We start from the raw sequence: 1,126 nt of genomic DNA, 5'->3' as shown, positions 1-1,126 counted from the left end.
TCTCTCTCTCTCTCTCTCTCTCTCTCTCTCTCTGTCACTTTCTCTCACCTCCAACCGGTCAAGACAGATACCACCCCAGGTTTGTTGTTGTTGTGATTTGGTGCTATATAAAAAAAGAATTGTTTTGTAGCAAGTTATATTATAAAGTTAGGTAAAGTGAGACTTTATATTCAATGTGAACACAGTCCAGTACAAAGACATAACAAAAATAGTACGCATGACACCTTAAAAAGCCAGGAAAGTCAAGGGGTGGGGCTTTAAGAGAGGAGTTGAGTGTTTCTGATGTCCTACAGCCAGTGAAAGTCACTGCACGTCGAGAGTTGTGGACAGGAGAGTTGACTAGTGTAGCTATAAGATGGATTTAAAACAGCCTAATAAATATAGGCCTAATACTGATAGGAGACCATAGAGACTATCTGGAATCTTTGGTTATTGAAAGGTGGTGATAGAGGTAAATTCATCACTAACTAAAGACTGTTGCAGAAAAGGGAACTTATTTTCTGAGTTTATTACACACACAAAAATGGCTTCTTGTGATGTTTCTCTGTAAAAAACACCACATGTCACTTAAATGTCATCACAATGAGAAACGTTACGACAAGTTGTCATAAATTATATGACGGTGATTTGAAAATCCCGCCCTGGCTAACGTCATACAGGCAGCATTACGGGCATTTAAATGAGCTAAAGGCAAAGTAACATGGCTTCACCAGTCACAGTTCACCGGTATACACTCAAGTTCAGCCGTCAGTTGTCTTTATTGCTCGTCTTTGTCCGACTGTGTGGAACAGTACATCGAGTACAAATGCTGGCGAGTCTGCAGCCTACAACACTGACTGGGCAAGGAGGTCATAGTCAAAAAGCCACAGAAATGCCAGCTGTCAGGGAGAAATAGAGCTTACCTTAGCATGGACAGTCCCCATGGTAACTATCCGCTCCTAAAAGCCTCTTCAGTCGGCGTCAGCTGCTCCGTACACAGGACAAAATTGATTACTGATAGCGGTTACTTTCTCCAGCACCAAACCCCCTTCAAGGGAGACGCCATGACAGTTGCTGAAAGCTCGTGCTGTGTTCAAGTACTCCTCGTAGTGTAAATCTCAACAAAGGTCTTCATAAAGTTATGTAG

At 42.2% G+C, this 1,126-nt stretch overlaps 1 protein-coding gene across 1 annotated transcript in view; it reads right to left on the bottom strand.

The window, feature by feature from the left end:
- The window catches only part of samm50l (sorting and assembly machinery component 50 homolog, like), a 16,051-nt gene extending 14,925 nt beyond the window's left edge, over nucleotides 1-1,126 (bottom strand). The window contains exon 1 of the mRNA XM_034863905.1: nucleotides 903-1,126. Within this exon, the coding sequence (XP_034719796.1) occupies nucleotides 903-923 (21 nt within the window). The 5' untranslated portion in view covers nucleotides 924-1,126. The remainder of the gene's footprint in view (nucleotides 1-902) is intronic.

The sequence above is a fragment of the Etheostoma cragini genome, chromosome 23, assembly GCF_013103735.1.
Source record: "Etheostoma cragini isolate CJK2018 chromosome 23, CSU_Ecrag_1.0, whole genome shotgun sequence".
Lineage (NCBI taxonomy): Eukaryota > Metazoa > Chordata > Actinopteri > Perciformes > Percidae > Etheostoma > Etheostoma cragini.
The sequence above is the reverse complement of the archived record's forward strand: the minus strand, read 5'-3'. Positions and strand labels throughout refer to the sequence as shown.